Below are 21,617 nucleotides of genomic sequence, written 5' to 3' on the forward strand. Positions count from 1 at the left end.
ATACCGTGTATCAATATTAGGGATGTACATCAATTTATCGACCATTGTCTTATCCCTTTAGGTCCTGACTTCACAAGTTTGATAACTGGTTAATGTTCCTAACTGATTTTGCCTTGGGGTAGTGATTGCCATAAAATTTTAAGACATTATACTAAATGTTTACTTGTTAAACAACCAAGCTTCTCTACATATTGAGTATGTTCGACTGTCTTTAACTGATAAATTGAGTTATTAATTAGAACGTTATAATCGTTCTATCCATTTTAAACTTTGTATAAGGATTCCTGTAATAATGAGGTTTTAATTTGAAAGCGCACCGACAGTCGATTTTTAATCTATTTGAAAACAAAATTTGCAAGTAATAAAATTTTGAAATGGTGATTCCTAGGAAAATATGACATTACGACAAACATTATTTTTATGCAGCTAGACTTTTAAATAATGTTCAGCAACACTTAAAAACGCTGTCGCTATATGAGTGCGTTCATGTTCGTTTGTCCTACTGTCTGTTTGTTGAACTTTGCTTTTATGGATGTTGCCATTCCTGTTAAATATGATTTCTACATAATCGAATTCTTCATGTTAAAATTCGGTCAATTACAATTACACTAGTTGCTGGAACAGCGAAAAGTGTCATGTTTGACGTCATAAAAATACGTCTAAAAGGGAGGTATGAGAGGAGAAGTGGGAAAGGAAACCCCCAAAAATGATGCTGTGAGTATTGGTTTAAAAAATATGACGTAACAAAAAAAATTAGCCAATGAGAGTCCACTACGCATGCCGCCATTGGTCAATAACGGCCTCTCATTGGCTAATTTTTTTTGTTACGTCATATTTTTTAAACCAATACTCACAGCATCCCCAAAAATTTTATTTAAGATTTATTTTAACCACTATAGGTTATTATTTTATCTATTTAGATTATTTTTAATTTTTTTAGAGAAAAATTTTTGAAATATTTTTACGAGTAAGCATGTAAAAATTTTACGTTATTTTCTTGGGATTTTAAAAATTTGTATAACCTTGTAAATATATATTTATATAATTTAAAGGGACAATGTAAGTATTCATTTTTAAAGAAATTACAATATTTAAAATTTTGAACCTACCTTCTAATGAGGGATTATATAGATAATGGACGATTTATATACATCCCCAATGATGACAAACAAAATTATAATTTCTGTATGTAGATAAAGAATAATAGTTAGAACGTTTGTATCCTATAAGTTTTGAGCTAATCAAAGTTCTGTAAATTAAAATCATAAGTTGAAAAGTTTGGACTTCTATGTTTTCGCAATTTTTAGCTCAAAACTTTGGGGACTTTTTTTAGTCTTAATAGGTTGGTATAAACAATTTAACTTATCAACTTTAATCTGTAGAAGGGGTAATTTAGTGGTGTACATCAAATCACCGTCCATTGCCTAATTATACCTTAAAAACACATAGTTAAAAAAACATATCTATAGTATAGATGTACAGACAACTACCTCCCTTCATTTTTCAAAGACCTCTTTCATCTGCTTCTAAATTATTTTCTGCTACTTGGCTGTGTTGATATAAGCGATACCATTAGTTGATTTTTAATGACCCAATAGGAAGGTTGCACAAGACGGTTGCGATGGGGAGATACAGTTATTGAACCCTTTCTCCCTCTAGTGTTTTACTCTAATGTTAAAAAAATAAAAACAAAAATTAGACGAGTTTCCCTTAAAATTTTAAGATAACCACAAAAATGAAAATATTACATTTCATCAACATGACATCATCTACACGAATATGGGGATAGGCCAGTGCAAGATATTTTAATATCCACTAAAAAAAGTACATTTATGATAAACAACTATTTTAAAAAAAAAAACCTTTGACCGGCAGGATCTTGCTAACCACTGAACCAATTTGGCTGTCCTTTTCTCAATTCCTTACATAGACTTTAGATTATCCTCTTTTTAAGTTTAAGTGTTTGGGGATAGTTTTAGGCTATTTTACTGCCCTACCTCCTATGGGATATCCTATTATTAAAGTAACACAATGCCTGTCTTTGCATCTGTTTTTAAAGATCTCGTTAGTAACTGGCCCGATATGGCTCTCCTTAACAGTGATCCTTTTTAAAGGTCCCGAATAAGGTTTGATCAATTTTGGGGAAGATAACTAACACCCTCCAAAAAAATATCTTTGATATGCCTGTACCTCTCTATTTTTTTCCTTGTCTCTTAATTCATTGGTTTCAAAATTTGACTAATTATCCTTGAATATCATTGAAACAAAAAGTATGCCATGCCGTCTGCAAAAAGTCTTATTTTTTTTCATATTTCCGCTGGAATTAAACCGGTTCGGACAAAGAACTAACAAAATTATAAAGAATTTGACATGAAAAATAAAATAGAATAAAGGTAATCCCTTTTTTGTTGGCTTAGGACCAACAAAACTACGTAAATAAAAATGAAGTAAGGGGTTGAATAAATCAACCACCAAAGAAAATTAAGGAGGGAGGGTTACACCCCTCTAGGTGTCCATCCCACTACACCACTGTACAGCCCCCTAAAACAGCCAATGGGGGTGTAAAGGTGAAAAAAGTCACGATTGAACACTTAACTTATTCAGGGGTTGGCCCCTTGATTTTAGTTGATATAGTTTATAAAAAAGTTAAAAAAAAACATTCAAATTATTTTTTGCGAGATTGATTTAACACCAAATTGAATTGTAATGAATTTGACCACTATTTGATTCTAACTTCTAGCTAGCTCTAGCTACTGAACATGTAATACAATTATACAATTATAGTTGTCCGCAGAAACGGGAATAAATATTCGGAAAATAGACCAATTGAAGTCTTTTGGTGCTAATAAAAAAAATAAACTATAAACAACTATAAACAAATTAAATCCTTAAAATAACTGGTAGAACAAGGATGACAACATCTATAAAAGCTAGGCGCCTTAACTAAGAAATCCTCAATTATACTACCAATGTTTAAAAAGCAATAAAAAGAATCTTCTTCTAATGTCGTAGATTTAAAAAAAAACATTAAATATAAGTCATTCCTAAAGATGAAGTTTCGTACGTAGACCTCTAACATTAAGGCTTCATTTTATAAAAAGCTAAAGAGTTCTCTTAAAGGAACTTAAATGTGTTTTTTAAACGCCTAGAAATAATCATTTTATTAAATTTAATTAAATGGACATATTTTACTTTTTATGTATATTTGTCTCTCTTCCCAAATTTAATATACACCACTTTAACCCCCTACCTCCTATTAAGGAGGAGGGGGGTTTAAAGGCATCATATTAATTATTTTCCAATCTATATCCATTTAAACCTTGATTATTTTATTATTTAATCTCAAATTCAATCTTAGATTTCAAGCCAAGGTCGACAAATTTAATTTATTTAATTTTATTTTCTGTACACAGTCACACTATAGTCTTATCGTTGAAAAAAGTTCATCTAAGCATTCATAAACAATGAAAAAAGCCATACATTCTTTTTCCTAAAAGAATTATTTTATTTCGCCGAATATTTTTAAACTGTATATATGATAAAGATATGCAGATTCATTGGTTTATGCCTAGTATAATATATTGTATTCATTTAATAACTACATGACATATCTAAAAGTTTTTTTTGTAGCAAATTATTTCTTTCCTTTTTTGTCTCTCGTTCTTTTTAAACTTTCTGTTACATTCTTTCCTTAAAATTCTCAATGATAAGTCACATATTTTATTTATGATGTGAAACATCTTCTCTACTGAATCGTTCTTGTTATTATCTATAATACAAAGTAGCTTGATGTCTGTCCGTCTGTCCGTCTGTCTGTCTGTCCCTTAAGATCTCGGTAACCACTGAACCGATCGGATTCTACTTTTCAGGGAATATACCTACTGGTCCTGTGGTGGTTTTAGGCTATTTTCTTGGGGGGTGGGACACCCCCAACCCCCCCAAAAATAAAAAAAATCCAACCCCCCAAATTTTTTTTTTTACATTTTTTGTAAAATCTCAGTAACCGCTGATCAAATTGGGCTCTACCCTTCTGGGAATATACCTACTGGTCCTCTGGTGGTTTTAAGCTATTTTCTTGGGGGGTAAGACACCCCAACCCCCCCAAAAATAAAAAAATCCCCACTTCCAAAATTGTATTTTTTTTTTATTTTTTTAAAACAAAAACCAGTAATTGGGGTGGGGGAACCCCACTGCAACATGGGGCGAAGCCCCAATGAATCCCCCCCCCCGAAAAAAAGAAAAAAAAGTATTTTTTTTTAATTTTAATTTTTGTGTATGCAAACAACCTAGGTCTAATTTTTACGAATTGAAATTTTTGTGTATACGGCAAACAACCTGGGTTTAATTTTACCACAGAGTAATTAAACAAAGAATAATTTTTTGAATATTTCTATTAAGGAGGGTTGACTTCCCAAAACTATATAGGGCGAAGCCCCTAGAGGCTAGGGGCGAAGCCGCTAGTAAATCTATAATTGATTTGTATTAATTAAAGTTTGAATTCAATTATATAATCTTAATTATCTACACCCCCCCCCCCCCCCCAAGTGTTACACTTCCCTTGTTAGTTGTTGGTCAGGGAGAGAGGGTACAATGGACTGTAAATTACACTGGTATCCAAAGTTTTATAAACACGTTATCTTATTCGTTATCTCAAAAGCTTAATTTAATTCTTACTTTACAATCTTGTAGTGTCCAAACTTTTTAACCAATACATTTAATCTACAAAAGGGGTAATTCTGTTTATTATCATTGGGAATGTCTTAAAGTGATAATCTTAATCTACATAAAGGGTAATTTTGTTTATTATCATCGGGAATGTCTTAAGGTAATAATATGAATCTACAAACAGGTTAATTTTCATTGAGGTTAAAAATGTATTTATAATTCATTGTCTTATCCCTGGTGGTTCCTGGTTGCTGGTACACCTCATTAATTATCATTTAATCGTGAATTATTTGACCTTATCCGGTGGCTTATTGAGATCTTACTTCTCCGGTGGGCAGTCACTTCCGTACAGTTGTGCATCATACAAGGATGACAACATCCTCAAATGGCATAAATGAATAAAAGGACAAAGTGAGCTTCAGTTGGCATTTTGTCAGTTGTCAGCACAAAAAGACATTTAGAAAAATAAATATATGTCTTATTTTGAAGCTAGACCGACAGACAGACCAATTAAACTACATATATACTTGGTTATCGTTGGTATTTAGGAAATTATCACCAAATATTTCAGTTGTCTATCATTAATAGCAGTAGAGAGAGTCATATTTCTCCAAAAGCATATTTAATTACAGAGTGGCATTGCTACTTAAAAGACACAAATATAAGAGGATATGTTTTACAATAAGCAAAGAGGAGGTTCCAGATTGGGCAGTTGGTTTAAAATGCGGTTCTGATGATTTGATAATGTGTACATAAGCGGAAATTAATCTCCACCATTACTTACACTTATAATTCATTATTTAATCCCTTGAATTTACTTATTTAAACACCGTAACAAGGAAATCATTTAAATTAGTAGCGAATTATAGAAAAAGTTGAATAATAGCTGTTGTGGCTCACTTAGATCTTAAATATTCCTAATTCATTGTTTTACAAGTTTATGTTTACAAGCTAGGCGGTAGAATAACCGCCTACTAAATAAAGCCCTGGAAAAATAATTTAAAATAGCCACTGCAATGAATGATAGGGTCTTCCATTTTAAAGAAGCTTCTAAAAAACCCGTGGTATGTAATTTAAGTATTTTTTGGCTACTTTTCTACCCCTCCTCTTTCCTTCGAATACAGGGCCTATAGATGCTAGAGGCACAGCCACTAGTCATTAAAATAGTAATAAGTTTTTGTGCTAACCCACCAATTACTTAACAAAGTAAACAAATCAATAAGCTGAAATAAAACTTAGAATTAGAAATAATCATTATGAAATGTAAAAAGACAAAAGTTAGTAAAGGTTGGCAGTGACCAATCTTTTTCACCAATTATATTAATCTACAATAAGGGTAATTTTGTTTATCGTTATTAGGGATTTACATTGTCATCCATTGTCTCACTTCTTAGGATTCAAGAAAAATATTTAAGATACAAAATGGGAAAATAAAATAGACTAAAACCATCACGAGGCCTGTGGTGCTTTTTGTAAAAGAAGAAGAAAATTGGTTCTTTGGTTATATAGCAAGATCTTAACAGACAACGAACAAAAAACATATTACTTAATGTAATAGGATACTAATATCTATAATACAAAGTAGCTTGATGTCTGTCTGTCCGTCCGTCCGTCTGAAGCTTAAGATCTTTTTAACCACTGAACCGATCGGATTCTACTCTTCAGGGTATATACCTATTGGTCCTGTGTTGGTTTTAAGCTATTTTCTTGGGGGGTGGGACACCCCCAACCCCCCCAAAAACAAAAAAATCCCCCCCCAATTTTTTTTTTTTGCTGAAGATTTCCTTGGTCCTTTATGTTTTGTAAAAGATTTTCTTGGTCCTTTATGTTTTGTAGAAGATTTCCTTGGTCCTTTAACGAATTTCGCCTTAATTTTTTTATCACCTCTTGGGGCAAAGCCTCTAGAGGCTAGGGGCGAAGCTGTTACTTACATGAATTAAAGACATGTTCTAGATCAACAACGCCTATTAAAGCTTAATAAGGTTAAAAGTCATAAAAAAGATAATTAAATTAATGGCTATTAATATCAATTATAGCGTAAGTAGGAACAACTAATATTTTATTAGATAATTATTTATAAAATTAAAAATCATCTTTTATATTGAAAATATGTCCTTCCTTCTTTATTGAGTTACTAGCGGCTACGCCCCTAGAGGCCTCTAGGGGCACTTGTGGAAGGGAGTGTCGAATTTGATAACCCAATTTATTATTTAAGATTTTAAAAGAAAAAGTAAATTTTTTGTTTGAGGGGGCCGGGGAGGGTGCCCTCCCTCATTTTTTATTTTTAGTTAAAAAAGCATTTTTTTAATTTTTAAAAAAAATTTTATAGGGAAGATAATTTTTTTCTAGGGGCTATTTCTCTTGGGAAGGTTGTGGTACCCTCCCCCAAAATAGTTTTATACCTTCCCGGGACCTATAAGAAGCTACCCTGTTAAGGAGAACCCGATCGGTTCAGCGGTTAGCGAGATCCTTGGGTACACACAGACAGACAGACATCCTGTTACTTTATTATAAGGATTTTAAAAATCCAAACAGATTTGAAATAAAATCTAAAAATCTCAAAATAATCATAATTTGAAATAACAAGCAGGGGTCTTAAGGGATAAGACAATGGATGATTAATTGTGGTACATCCCCAATGATAGTGAACAAAATTAACCTTTCTGTAGATTAAAATTATTGATTGAAATGTTTGAACATTTCTAGTTTGGAACAAAACAAATCAGAATTCACTGAAAGTACCCAAAGTTTATGGCCAACAAATAATAAAACGTGATTACAAAACTTTGGGTACCGGTTCAATTTGATTCTATTGGTCTGGGTCTCATGATAGGTACATATGGTCAATATTTTTCTTCTTTGATTAAATTTAAATATGATATGATAATAATGATTAATGTTTTAGGTGTTTCTGCTGATTTAGCCCCCATTCTACCTGTGCTGTCATTGCCAGTCCTGCCGGCTCTCACTCTGCCTGTTCCAGTCAGCTCCTCCACAACCTCCACCACCTGGTGGCAACAGTTTCCACATGTTGTCATCTCGGGTTCTACAGGTACAGACAGATTGACGTTATCAAACTGACAAAAATAGATAGATAGACAGACAAACAGAAAAACAATCTAAAAGATACACAGACAGACCAACGGCGGCAAGAAAGACATACTGACATAACAACAATGACAACAGTTTCCACATGTGGTCATCTCAGGTTCTACAGGTACAGACAGATTGACGTTATCAAACTGACAAAAAAAAGATAGAGAGACAGACTGACAGACAAACAATCTAAAAGACACACAGACAGACCAACGGTGGCAACAGTTTCCACATGTAGTCATCTCGGGTTCTACAGGTACAGACAGACTTACTTGAAATAAACAGATAAATTAACAAACAGACAGACAGACAAAGGATAGACAGGTAGACAAACAGACAGATAAATAAAAATGTATATTTAATAGAATGACAAAAAAAGACAGATAGAGAGATAGACTATTAAACAGACAGACAGAAAGACTGATTAGCAGATACACAGGCAGACAAGAATTCAAGCTTACAAATGTATAAATGAATTGATAATTATTAGATAAATAAATTTATAATAATTCAACAACTTTTCAGGGACAACTGCCCTTGGTTTCATAATATTTGGTTTCCTAATCTACAGTGTGGTTATTCTCTGGATAGATGGGGAACATTTCTTCAGAAGGGTCAGACAGTTCACCATCAGAAAATGTAAGTTTTTATGTATTGAAGTAAAGATTTGATCTTCGCATTTAGGGTATGTCAGTACGTCCGTTCTTAACATATGGCTTTGTTGTATATTTAGGTATGTTAAACCTTCCTAGAGGATCTTGTAATTATAAAGCCAAGTTCACAAAAGACACAGGTCGACCTCTGGAAATTTTAGGTTGACCTTTATAAGTTTTAGGTTGACCAATTTTATAAAGATATTTGTTGGCTGTACCTGTTTAGGTTTACCTGCAGAAAAAATAGGTCGACCTCTTTTGTAAACTGTGCTAAGGAATATTAAAAATAAAAAAATGTAGCAATTTTATATATTTTGATAAAAAAAACGTGATTATTGAAGATATTATTCATAGAATGTTTTGGCAAAATATTGAATTATAGTATACCTAAAATTACGTCTTGTACTAGATTTTAAAGCAAATTTGCTTCCTGATTTGACTTTTATGTAAAATTTTTATTGGTGAGCAAATATATTCTCTGAAGTAGACTTTCAAACAGGGCTCGGCAGTCACAACTTATCCTCTATATCTAAACCCATTTTTATGCTTTCATTATTCTATTTTGGTCCAGCTTTTAACATTGTAAAAGGTTGATTTCCCTGAGGCTTACAGGTGGCTGACAAGCCCTGCTTCAAAGTTACCAAAAACAAAAATAAGACCCTTCTTTGGGTATCCGACTGGACCATTTTAATTGTTTTAGTCCATGATATGCAACGCAACGTGTTACGGCGGATCAACACCTCTCGGCTGGACGACTTCACGAACACACTGACAAGTGCGTGGAATAACTTCACCAACAACTTCAGTATTGGTAGAGATGATACAGATGTTTTCAATGGAAACAGGTATGATGTTCTTGTAATCTATATATTATTACTTGGATGTTGATCCAGATTTTCATGTACTCTAATCTGGCTACAATAACAATAACATCTACCCTCTTTACCCCATTCCTCCCCTCCTACTGAATGAACGAACTGACGAAGAATTGGATTGGGCAACCTAAACTGACGACAAGTATATGTACAATGTACATAGTAGGTATAAGATATAGAAGCATAAGAAGGCAAGAAATAAATATTATTAGTAAACAAGGGGATTGCCTGTTTGTGTATCTCTCTGTTTATTATCATTAACTTTTATTAACTGACAGAAAAATCGAAAGCAATATGACTGTTAGTACTTCAAGGGTAAAAAGAATTATTGTTTCAGAATCCGCGGTCAAGTAAAACGCGTCAAGGGACGGCGGAAAAACTTTGTCCGCCACCAGCTGCCGCCGTTAGAATTTCCGGCCGACCAGAACCGGAACGAGCCGCCGCCGTTAGAATTTCGGCCCGACAACAACCCGCCGCGCAAGCGGATACGCTTCCGCAGCGGTGGGGATGTGGCGCAGCTGGACTGGCGGGCTGAGCCAGAGTTTGTGACAATGGATCCAATATATCCAGAATATGATGATTATAATTACAATTACAATATTGAGGAGCGCGATTCAATCCCAAGGATTACAACCGCAGAATATGACGAAAACGGCGGGGATACAAACCCGCCATACCGACAGCAGAACGTCTACACGACCGACCCTGAGCCAGAGCCCAATTATGAGGGCCGGCCGGCGGGCGGTCAGCAGACGTTTTCACCGAGTGTCGGCGTGTACAATAGCAGTCCGGAGAACAGGATAACACCACCGGCCACCGCCAGCCAGTCAACGTATGGCGGTAACGGCGTTAGTGTGTCCTACCATCCGGAACTGAATTATGATCCGATCCCGCCGGATCACGCCACTAACCACCACTACACCGTGCCTAATATTTACAGTGAAAGTTTGAAGGAGGCCTATCAAAGGAACCAATTGTATGACACGCGACCCGACCAGTGGCCCAGAGAATGGGCGGCGGGCGGTGCACAAAATGATAGGCGGCGTGCACAAAATGACGTGCGGCGAGAGCAGCAAAATTCGCAGCGGCAGCAGTACACACCTAGTACTCGGCGCAAGGACCAGAGTAGCACTACTCGGTGGTATGATGGTGATTATTCTGATCAGTTTCTAGACACTCATGATTACTATAACTTTGAGAGTGAACATGTTGATCCTGAAAAACATTTTACAAAATATGAGTGATTTTTACCCATCCATCCCCCCAAATCCCTAAATTGCATAATTCTTCCCCCTAATTTTTGTGTATAACATAAAATTCTCATTGTAAATCAACTCTTTTTGCTCATAAAACTTATCTCACAACTCACTCATAAAGATCTCAGCCCTTCTTTGTTTCAATAGAGAGTTCTTACTTTAAATTGTTTTAGAGTAGCTGCGCTATTTGTCTATTTTTCTTATTAAGAATTCAATAAAAAGTATTACAAGAATTTGGGTTTTGTAAGTTTTTTTTTCTATTCTTTTAGATTTACTATTTTAAAAATCTTAGAGATCTTTGATAAAAATAAGCATATTGCTTTAAATACATTGACATTAAAAACACAAGAAAAAATTCTTTAAAATATAAATAAAAAATCTTCCAAAAGTATTAATTTGTAAATAATTAAACATTTCCCCATTCTCCTGGACATGACGACATCATATTGAAACATGGGCATATAATTATTGTAAGTTAGAATTATTTATTGTAAAACAATTTATGATAAAATATTGTATTTGAATTATAGTCAAACTTGTGTAACTGCCATTTATAGTTAATTTTGTTATTGTTTTATTGTTAAATATTCTATTTATATTATTTTGTTTATCTCTAAAAGGTTTAAAAACTAAAATTATATTCAGAAAACAACTTTACTAAGTTTCATTCTAAATTAAAATTTTCATAAATTTTATGACGATTTTAATATTAAATTTTCTTAAAGTAAAAATTTCATAGGTTTTTATTCTAATTATACATAACCACTAATATACTTTTTTGTCAAACCAAACAATTGGGATTTGGGAATAATTAAAATCATAGACGTCCAAGAGGGGGCTGGGGGGGGGGATAAAGGGTGTTTACCCCCATCAAACTTTGAAACCCCCTCATTTCACCCCCATCAATTTTTTTGGAATAGATTAGATTACCCTCCTAAAACCTTTGAAACCCCCTTCAAAATAAAGCTTGGACGTCCTTGATTAATATAAATTCTTTTTAACAGGGCACATAAAGATTAAAATACTGCAATTGTTTAAGAATAGCAAATTTAAGAACAAATTAATAAATTATACTCCTGTAATGAAATATTACCTAAATAATTTTGCCAAAATATTTGTTTTCATTATAAAATAATCTCTTTTTAGAGATCTAGCTATTATCAGGGCTCGACAGCCGCAAGTCAGTCGCCTGTAAGCCTCAGGGAAATCAACCTTTTATATTTTTTAAAAAATATCTAGAAGTACACATTAACCTAACCCATATATGGCAATTCCTCTTTTCAAATTTTTTTAAAGCTTCCAAATGGGTTTAAATTTGAGGTTTAATCGTAGCTGAGGCGCGGCTGCCAAGCCCTGGCTGTTAAAAATATATATAGTTGATTATTGACTACAATGCAAGTATAATGAATAGTCAAATACAATATTCAACATAAATAAAAAGTTTCAGAAAAAAAAATTATTAAGCCCAGTTCACAAACAACTTTTAGAGGTCGACCGATTTATTCTGTAGGTCAACTTAAACAAGTACAACTAACAAATGCCTTTGTAAAATCGGTCAACCTAAAGCTTCTTTAGGCCAACCTAAAATTTCCAGAGGTCGACCTATGTCTTTTGGAACTAGGCTTAAGACGCCTCCATGGAATTTTCAGCGGGGTAAATTATAACACAAAGGAGGGCCAATATATCTTTTTTTTCTATAATTCGGGGGTTGTATTAATGTATACTCCATTCTTAGTCAAAACCATGTTAGATTTTTTCCCCTAATAATCAAATTAAATGTTATCAAACCTTTTATAAACATTAATCTATTGAATTTTATAAATTTGAAACTTTTTATTTATTTGAATAAAATTTTATTTGTTCCATAGTTTGATTCTGTATCAGTTATAACTTGTTTATAATACAAAAATTATTATAATTTTAATATTACTATTTTCAATATATATCATTTCTAAAAAATTAAAGCATTTTAATATTTTTTGTAGCATAAATAAGAATGGTTAAAAAATGTTAAATAATATGCAAAAACATGTTCATAATTTTAGATAAAATATATTTTATTTTGTTTATTATGTCAATTAAAAATTAATAAAAGAAATTGTTAATGTTAATTTTCTTTTTTGTTTTATGCTAAAATTTACTTTATATATTTATGAAAAAACGGTAAAATTAACTATTTCAACATCTATCATAAAAACTTTAGATGCCTTATTTAAAGAATTTATAATACATATTCATTGTTCTTTCATAATGATATATAAATGGTATCAAATGACCGAATTGAAATACAAATCCTAATGTATCAATTGATGATATAAAGTAGTATGGTTTTTTGTCTTTAGTTTAAGATTATAATTATAAGATTAAGTAATATTTTTGCTAAGTTGGAATTAAATGGCAGAAATGAACCTGTCTAATATATATTGTACATACATAACAAAACCAATTCTTTGAATTGACTGGAAAAATATGATAAAACAATGATTACTAGGTTTCAAACAAAGTATAAAATGTCGGTTTTATCCAGGGATAAGGGACAATTAAATCTTAATTTAACAATGATTTTAATTTACCTATCTTTAAAAACCTTAAAATTTCCTTAGTTATTTACACAATTCTTAGCCTTTTTTTATTTTGGATTGGCAGATCTATAAAGTAAAATGTGTAGAAATTAAAGGCCACAGTAAAAGTGTCTGACTATGACGTCAGAAAAAATTAACAATTAACCAATGAGAAGCCAGTATTCACAATGGTAAAATATATAGCGGCCTCTCATTGGTTAGTTGTTAATTTTTTCTGACGTCATAGTCAGACACTTTTACTGTTTTCAAATTAAATTGCTTTATTTGTGATCAATTTTGAAGCATATGAATTTAGAAATATTGCCATAATCCAATCTAACTTTTACTAACAAAAATGTTTATTTTAGTGGGCCAAAGTATATTTTATTCATAAAATTTTAAGTTAACATTCCTTATTCCTGACGCCTTCGGAAGATTTAAAGATAAAATATTTTTTATGACTGAACAATATCCTTGAATTCTGACAACATTAAAAAAGTCTTCTGACAAAGCAGTAACGAGAGATATTTAACAGCATAAACTTTATTTTAAAACTATATTCTAAACTATATTTAAGTTTGTAAAACTAGTCGCTTCGCCCCTGGCCTCTAAAGGAAGGACGGGAAGGTTAATAAAATAGCCTGAATCCACCCCAAGGTATTTATTAAGGTTCTTTAAAAAGGATGACCAATGCGGACAAGCATAATACAATATCTTTAGCCATAAAAAAAACTCCCTTATTTATTTTATATTTAGGATTGCATTAGAATTTTATTGTTTTACAAGGAATACCATTTTAAAATACAAATTTTCACACAGAAAATTAAAACTTTTCACATACAAACAGACAGACGGACTAATAGACAGACTTTAAAAACATATAGATACATTTTTTATTTAAAGAAGTCAGAAAGGCCTATATTAATATTAGATATTGTAAAATTTAGGTTATGTCTTTTTTTTAAATTATCAATAAAAGATATCCAATTCTTTTTATTTTGATTTTAAAAAATATCATTAATTCATAAACTTAAAAGTAAAATCTTTCAGCTTTAAAGAATTTACTTATTATCAATTTCAAAGAATTATAACTTCTGAAAATGTTTGATAGTTGTCTATCGCATCGTATTATAGACAGCTTTCTTCTGATATTAAATTGAAAAAGATTAAGCCATTAATTTTATGATTTCTTATTTTAATATTCGTGGCAAATAGTCTGTAATACGATGCTGTATATGATTTTATATGCTGAGTACCGGTACTAATCCAGCGTATATTTATTGGTTTTGCAGCCATGCTGGAAAGTATTTTATCTAAAATTAGCAATGATGATTCGTAATGGCGCAACTCTTACATGATGATTCAAAGATAATAATTTATTATTCTGGTCCACCATAGTGTTATAATTTCATACTTTTATAACTTCTATTACACATATATAATAATATATATATAGTTTTAAAATAAGTTATATGTACATGTTTCAATGTAAGTTTATAATAAATTGAAGAGGAGATGTTTCATGTAAAAAAGGAAGGTTTATCTGGCATACTTATTCCATGTTATTTTAACATAAAAGTTGAAAAACAAATCGAGAAAAAATCTGAAAATATAAATTTTTCTAGTAGATTTTTGGTTATCCTTTAGGAATTACTTAAAATTGGCACAATATGATAACTTAGGAAAATTATTTCAATGTGATTTTTTAGTACTCATAACGGAGTTTTTAATTGACCAGCCTTTTGGTAAACCCACCCTGGTTGTTTTGAAGCCAATATATTGATGTTTAGTTTGGTATTAGTTCCGCTAGGCTGCCACCAACCACTGCCCCCCCCCCCTCCCCCAACCGACAGTTTCTTTTACTTTCACTAGCACCTTCCCTCTCCCGGAGACCATAAGCATTTCCAAAAATGACCCCCTCCCCCCTCTCCAATTACCCCCTTCAGTTACCTCTACGTGCGGCGCAGCTGTTCTATTACTAGGGTGCGTCCGTCGGAGTCACTGAATGAAAATTATGTTTTCTTGGCTGCTATAAAATGTAGTTGTCTAAATGTACATGTATATCTGTTTAACTGTATATAATAGCAGCCTAACTTTTACGGTGTGGATTTCTTTTATCAACAAGCAACATTAATGATTGATTGATTGGCATTTTATAGTAATTTTTGTAGTTTAATGTTTTAAATGTTTTTTTTCTTTAATTGTCAAATTTGATTGATGTGGCATGCTGTGGTAACCATGGATATAATTATCCCAGTTCTCCTTAAATTTTATTTATTTCGATTCATACAACTTTTGCCCTTTTCTTCCACCCCACCACCACCCCCATCCCCTTTGATTAAAAAATGCCCCCCCCCCCCTTTTTTTGTTGATCTCCGACAGTAGTAATTGCAATTGCCTCTGACCCCCCCCCCCCTGTGTATCTTCATTCATATATGACTGGAAGGAAGGGGGATGTTCAGGGGGGCGGGGGTCAACCTTCAAACCCTGTCATAATTTTGAAGGGTGAACTAGAGTAGTGAAATTACCATAAGTAGTCCATATCATCTCCATACATATATATATAATAAAAGGAGTGTCTTATATTTCTTTTTATTATGCCACTCCCCCACTCATTTTTCTGACACTCAAGTGTTAGTGTTCGTTTTTACTACCATTTCAGAGCTTCGCTTTTATGGATGTTTTCATCCTTTTATTTTATAATTAGGGTTAATTCGTAACGTTTAGTGTATCAAAATAATATATATTAGGAGCATCCCTTAGTTATCTTTCTATGGCTAGGATAGGATGTATCAAATTAAAATATATTAGGAGTGTCCCTTATTTATCTTTCTATGGCTAGGATAGGATGTATCAAATTAATATATATTAGGAATGTCCCTTAGTTACCTTTCTATGGCTAGGATTGGATGTATCAAATTAATATATATTAGGAATGTCCCTTAGTTATCTTTCTATGACTAGGATAGGATGTATCAAATTAATATATATTAGGAGTGTCCCTTATTTATCTTTCTATGGCTAGGATAGGATGTATCAAATTAATATATATTAGGAATGTCCCTTAGTTACCTTTCTATGGCTAGGATTGGATGTATCAAATTAATATATATTAGGAATGTCCCTTAGTTATCTTTCTATGACTAGGATAGGATGTATCAAATTAATATATATTAGGAGTGTCCCTTATTTATCTTTCTATGGCTAGGATAGGATGTATCAAATTAATATATATTAGGAATGTCCCTTAGTTACCTTTCTATGGCTAGGATTGGATGTATCAAATTAATATATATTAGGAATGTCCCTTAGTTATCTTTCTATTTCTAGGATAGGATGTATCAAATTAATATATATTAGGAATGTCCATTAGTTATCTTTCTATGGCTAGGATAGGATGTATCAAATTAATATATATTAGGAGTATCCCTTAGTTATCTTTCTATGACTAGGATAGGATGTATCAAATTAATATATATTAGGAGTATCCCTTAGTTATCTTTCTATGTCTAGGATAGGATGTATCAAATTAATATATATTAGGAGTGTCCCTTAGTTATCTTTCTATTTCTAGGATAGGATGTATCAAATTAATATATATTAGGAGTGTCCCTTAGTTATCTTTCTATGGCTAGGATAGGATGTATCAAATTAATATATATGAGGAGTGTCCCTTAGTTATCTTTCTATGGCTAGGATAGGATGTATCAAATTTGCTGCCTGAATGAGCTCACAATACTTTCATCTATAAAAAGGGAAAGAAACTGGGCCGAACATAAACACAGATATATAATCTTAAGAGATGATTTCCAGGACAATAAGGCACATAATTGTAAGTAACGCATCTCTATAAGCGCATGTAAAATTTAAGAACTTTCATAATCTTAATTTAACAATGCACAATGGATAAAGGATATGTGGATATTATGACAATGGAAATTTTTTCGTCAATTTAGGTTGCTAACATGAATATTATTTATTGGCAAGTTCGTTCATGCAATAGAAGATGAGTGGATGGGGTAAATGGGGTGCATCGTTATTTTAGCCCGCTGCGAGTTCAGTTTTATTAAAGTACATGAAAATCTGGTGTGGTATCAAAGTAATAATATATCGATTCAAGTCACTCAATATTTTTTAATGATAGTTTGTCTTCGCTTGATGTTGTCATCCTTGTTTAATTAATCATGAAGCATTTTTTATTTTATAAAACTAATCCATGTCGTTGAGATCGAGGGGTACATTATTATGTCATGTACATATTGGACATTAAATATTAGAAAATTATGTAAGTAATTAATTTATAAATTGTCAATTTCTAATCAAAATTATTTTTAAATAAAGATATTTCAAAGCTTTTTTTGACACAACCTATTTAACTTAGCAACGCCTAATTTATTATTTAAAGTTTTAATTCTTATAAAAAAGGAACAGGGTGTGTGTGTGTGTGCTTGTTGCGAAGGATCTCGCTAACCTCTGAACCGATATGGTTCTACTCTACAATGAAACATCTTATATGTCTATCTGAACTTAAAAAGTTATCACCAACCTCCAAAAAATAATTTTTTATTTTAATCAAATTGGAAAAATAAGTTACATGCAAGTAGAATAGTAAACTGAAAGCTTTATCAGTAGCGCAGCTACTCTATAATCACGTTCTGACCGTACGTCCGTCTGTTACGATCATAACTTTTTGAAATATAGATATTCGAACCCTATAAAAATATAAATATACACATACATTTTATATACTATACTGCTTTGTAACTTGAAAACTACTTTTCTTAATTCTTAACAATATTAAAAGTACTATAGAATTATGTAAATCAAAACTAATTACAATCAAAGTATCAATTAAATGTTTAAATATGAAAATATGTCAACTTAAAACGTATTTTTTTTCTCCCCCTCCAGGCAAAAATGTTTTAAATTAATTTCATTATCCTTTTCATTCAAATTGGATTATGTTGTTAACCCCCTTTTATTTTACCATTTTTAGTAGCGTAGCTACTTTAAAATTCCAGATGTCCGTCCGTAAATGGGGTGGATGGGGGGTGTCGTTATTTTAGCTAGCTTTGTGTATCACTTAATTAGAGTATATGAAAATGTGGTGCAACATCCAAGTAATTATATATGGATTTTGAGTCCAAACTAAGTTGAACGGATATTGAATAAATCCAAAACGTAATTGTAATGAAATTTGAATGAAATTTTAGTGTTAAACTAATTTACTTTATATATCTACATACATTTAAATTTAAATGGAAACGTCTGCTAGAAATTTCTTTAAAGTTGGAGGATTTATTGTGTCTGGTTGAACATTTAGTGAAATGGATGTATTGCTACGACGATGGCAAATATAGTCCATCTAATAATAGAATTTTTAAAAAATTCTTGGCTACTATATGACCTTAATTTACCTTATTGTAAAGATCTCGCTAACCACTGAATCGATTTAGTTCTCCACTTTAGAAAAGGTTCATTAAGTCTTTAGATGGTTTTGGGCTATTTAATTTGTATGATTATTTTTTTGGTTTTTGGTTATTTTTCGCCTTTAGATCCCCTGAGACGCACTAGGACGCAGCCGCTATCTATAACCACTGCATCGATAGGATTCTACTCTTCAGGGTATATACCTATTGGTCCTGTGGTGGTTTGAGCTATTTTTTTTGGGGGGGGGGGGGACACTAAGAGATATGAGTTTTCCGGAATTTTAATGTAGGGAGTAGATTTGAAATCTGCATCAAATTTTAAGGATTTTTTATAAAATTCATTTTTTGTATAATTCTTTATCTAAAAGCGGAAATACAAATTAAGTTAATTAATTTTGGCATCCGTGATTGGTGGATTTAAAAAATCTGCGCTCTGATTGGATGTCGTACATCATTCAACAAATTAGAGCGCAGATAGTTTAAAATCCAACTATCCTATTGGTCAAAATTAATTAACTTAAAATGTATTTCCGCTTTTAGATAAAGAATTATACAAAAAACTAATTTTATAAAAATCCTTAAAATTTGATGCAGATTTCAAATCTACTCCCTACATTAAAATTCCGGAAAACTTATATCTCTTAGGGGACACCCCCAACCCCCCCCAAAAATAGAAAAATATCCCCCCCCCCAAAAAAAAAATTCAATTTAAAATACGAAAAATTAGTTTGATCAAACCTCTTGGGGCAAAGCCCCTAGAGGCTAGGGGCGAAGCCGCTAGTTTAATTATAAAGTAGCTGCGCTTGTATAATTGTATGAAGTATTTGATTGAAACTCTATAATCAAGTGTACACTTAACTTAGCATGGAATTAGGTTGGGGGGGGGGGGGGGGGGGTAATTATTTTTAGATTGCTTATTATGTCACTGCTTGTTCATGCCAAAACAAAACTCTAGTTTTCAAAAGCTAAGCTGTCCTCAGGGATCTAAAGGGATAAGACAAATTAATGTACATCCCAAAATTATGCTTTCTATAGATTACAATAAGTGGTTGAAACGTTTGGACACTCAACATAATGACCAAACAATCAAACAACAATAAAATTGCCCAAATTTGTCAAGCCGATGAATAAGAATAGTTATTTATTTCATCGTATTATAAACCGCTTTCCGCGGATATAAAATGTAATTGTACAATTATTAGATAAAATCCAGGTTTTTAGCCCTGAGGTGCCAAAGGCACGGGCTAAAAAACTGGTTTTAATCTTATGATTGTACATTTCTGTATTCGTAGAAAGCGGTTTATAATACGATGCTAGACATAGTTTTTTCGTATGGATGAGAACCGGTTCCTATCCACCGGATTCGAATGAATACAAGAAAACATTATTATAAAACTTTGAGAACTGGTGTAATAATAGTGCAATGTCCTCTCCCTCCCTGGTTTTGTCACATTTAGGGTAGGATTGGAAGTCAATAATAAATGGCATAAGAAACGTCCTATCAAATTCAAACTTTGCATGATGATTCAAGAAAATATAAACACAGATGACATCCATAAGTTGCGAACCATGAAAAAATCCTCGAATGGACTAACGTACAAAGTGAGTCATAGAGCAGTTCAGTTGTCAACAAAGAAAACTCAAAAGCAAATGTCATTTGAAGCAGGAACGACAGACAGACGGATAAAATCTATGTATAGAATAGACGTGACTATCGCGGAAAAATTCATCTGTATAGCTTTAATAGCAGCCGAAAAAATTAAATTTCACGCCTTAACATTACGGACTAACTAACTGACAAATTGAATTATAGAGTAGCTTCTGAAAATATGCTACTTGTATGACTTTTCATTAATTAAAGCTTTTCAAATAAATGTGGAACAATTTTTGAAACTTTAATAATAATATACAACTTTCAATATGTCAAATTCTGAAGCACAAGTTGGGAGGGTGAAAAAATAATGATAGTCATAGTAGTTATTTCTCGCATAGTGTTATAAACAGCTTTCCGCGGATATAAAACGTTCAATTATAAGATTAAAACCAGTTTCTTATATTCGTAGAAAACTGGATATAATACGATGCTAGACATAGTTTTTTTTTGTATGGATTAGAACCGGTTCTAATCCACTGGATTCGAATGAATACGAGAAATTCTTTTCCAGTGTGACTTCTAAAGCGACTAATATCCTGGTTCCCAGCCATTCTTAAAAATAATGTATAGCACTAAATTTCCGACAGTCTTCCACTAATACTAAAATAAAAATCACTACTTTGTTTCGAAATCCCGAGCCTTCGGTTCATTGAGGCTAACAAAACTGGTTTTAATCTTTTGATTTTTAATTTTAACATCCGCGGAAAGATGTCTGTAATACGATGCGATAAAAAACTGTTCTAAAATCTATTTCGAAGAGAACAGAATTATTTCCATTCACCCTACTGTGAAAGGGTATGATAATGAAATATACAAATTTGTATCCAAAGTGTATATTAAAATTGTTAGTGTAATGCTAATAGCTAATAAATTTTGTCTGTCAATCTAATTTAGGAAAACTTCAAGAAGGGAAACTTTTTTGGGGGGAAAATTCGAAGGAATGCAGAAAATGGGCTAAAACTTTCCCATTTTATGGTTGGCACAAACAAAAAAAATTACTTTAAAATGTAATCATTTCCATAAATATAATTTATTCTTTACAAAAAAAAATACAAAAATTATAAAAGGTATAACAAATAATTTTTTATCAAAATAGACGAATACAAAAAAGTAACAAGATCTTTATATAAGTCAAAAAAAAATACTGAATGAATGTTTTTTATATTAATAAGAGATCACATTTCACATTTTTCTAAGGCACATTTTAATTACATTTGAGCATTTTATGGCTTCCAAATGGTAACATTTCATTTAAAAGTCTTTTTTTTTACAATATTTACATTATTGATTATAGATATAGAATACGTGGATATCACGATCAAATGTTTCTCTCAGCTGGTAATATCGCTTCTTCTCTTTTGACAATAAAACTACAAAACAAAGGTAATGTCTTATTGAGCCAACAGGAGAATCGCATCGGTACGTAAA

At 32.0% G+C, this 21,617-nt stretch overlaps 1 protein-coding gene across 1 annotated transcript in view; it reads left to right on the forward strand.

The window, feature by feature from the left end:
- LOC145305400 (uncharacterized) overlaps nucleotides 1-10,549 on the forward strand; it is a 39,864-nt gene extending 29,315 nt beyond the window's left edge. The window contains exons 3-6 of the mRNA XM_080147018.1: nucleotides 7,571-7,717; nucleotides 8,287-8,400; nucleotides 9,115-9,259; nucleotides 9,627-10,549. Coding sequence (XP_080003144.1) covers nucleotides 7,571-7,717; nucleotides 8,287-8,400; nucleotides 9,115-9,259; nucleotides 9,627-10,533 — 1,313 coding nt within the window. The 3' untranslated portion in view covers nucleotides 10,534-10,549. The remainder of the gene's footprint in view (nucleotides 1-7,570; nucleotides 7,718-8,286; nucleotides 8,401-9,114; nucleotides 9,260-9,626) is intronic.
- Nucleotides 10,550-21,617: the final 11,068 nt, after the last annotated feature.

The sequence above is a fragment of the Acartia tonsa genome, chromosome 14 (assembly GCF_053477335.1).
Source record: "Acartia tonsa isolate MP-2025a chromosome 14, ASM5347733v1, whole genome shotgun sequence".
Taxonomy (NCBI): domain Eukaryota; kingdom Metazoa; phylum Arthropoda; class Copepoda; order Calanoida; family Acartiidae; genus Acartia; species Acartia tonsa.